Raw genomic sequence first — 692 nt, 5'->3', positions numbered from 1 at the left:
AGTGCTGCTGCCCCTGCTCGTCTTCCTGCTGCTGCTGCTGCTGCTGTCGCTGCTGCTGCTGCTGCTGCTGCTGCTGCTGTAGATCAGAGCGGTGTATCTGTGTCTCAATATCTCTTTCATCTGCTGCTGCTGCTGCTGCTGTTGCTGTTGCTGTTGCTGCTGCTGCTGCTGCTGCTGCTGCGCTGTGTTCTGGTGCTGCAGCACGATCTGTCTGCAGCACTGAAGCCACCAAGGTAGGCAGTGTCTCGGATGTTGCTGCTTGTGTAGCTGTTGCTGCTGCTGCTGCTGCTGTTGCTGCTGCTGCTGCTGCAGTTGCTGCTGCTGGTCGTGGCTGCGGCAGCAAAGGCAGCACCTGATGGGGTATATCTACGCTGCGGGGTGAGGACAAAGGCGAGAAGGGTTGTTTCTCCTGCTGCTGCTGCTGCTGCTGCTGCTGCTCCTGCTGCTGCTGCTGCTGCTGCTGCTGCTGCTGCGGGAGAGAGTGAGCCAGGAAGGGGTCGGTGCCTGGTGCTGTTGCTGAGCTTAATGTAGAAAGGAGACTGTCTCCTCTGCTGCTTTGTCTGTCTCCGTCGGATATGCCGCTAACTGAAGCTAGGTTTGTTCGGCTCTCAACCGGCAGCAGCTGCAGCAGCCCCTCAGCAGCAGCAGCAGCAGCAGCAGCAGCAGCAGCAGGAGAAGCAGCAGCAGAAGAA

At 59.1% G+C, this 692-nt stretch overlaps 1 protein-coding gene across 1 annotated transcript in view; it reads right to left on the bottom strand.

Moving 5' to 3' along the window:
• Nucleotides 1-692, bottom strand: part of EMH_0058000 (uncharacterized protein) — a gene marked incomplete at both ends in the record, with an annotated part of 1,748 nt that overhangs the window by 696 nt on the left and 360 nt on the right. The window contains one exon of the mRNA XM_013497530.1: nt 3-622. Within this exon, the coding sequence (XP_013352984.1) occupies nt 3-622 (620 nt within the window). The remainder of the gene's footprint in view (nt 1-2; nt 623-692) is intronic.

Source organism: Eimeria mitis, genomic scaffold (genome assembly GCF_000499745.2).
Source record: "Eimeria mitis Houghton genomic scaffold, Emh_scaff2737, whole genome shotgun sequence".
NCBI lineage: Eukaryota > Apicomplexa > Conoidasida > Eucoccidiorida > Eimeriidae > Eimeria > Eimeria mitis.
Note: the sequence above shows the minus strand (reverse complement) of the source record. Positions and strands in the feature narration are given on the sequence as shown.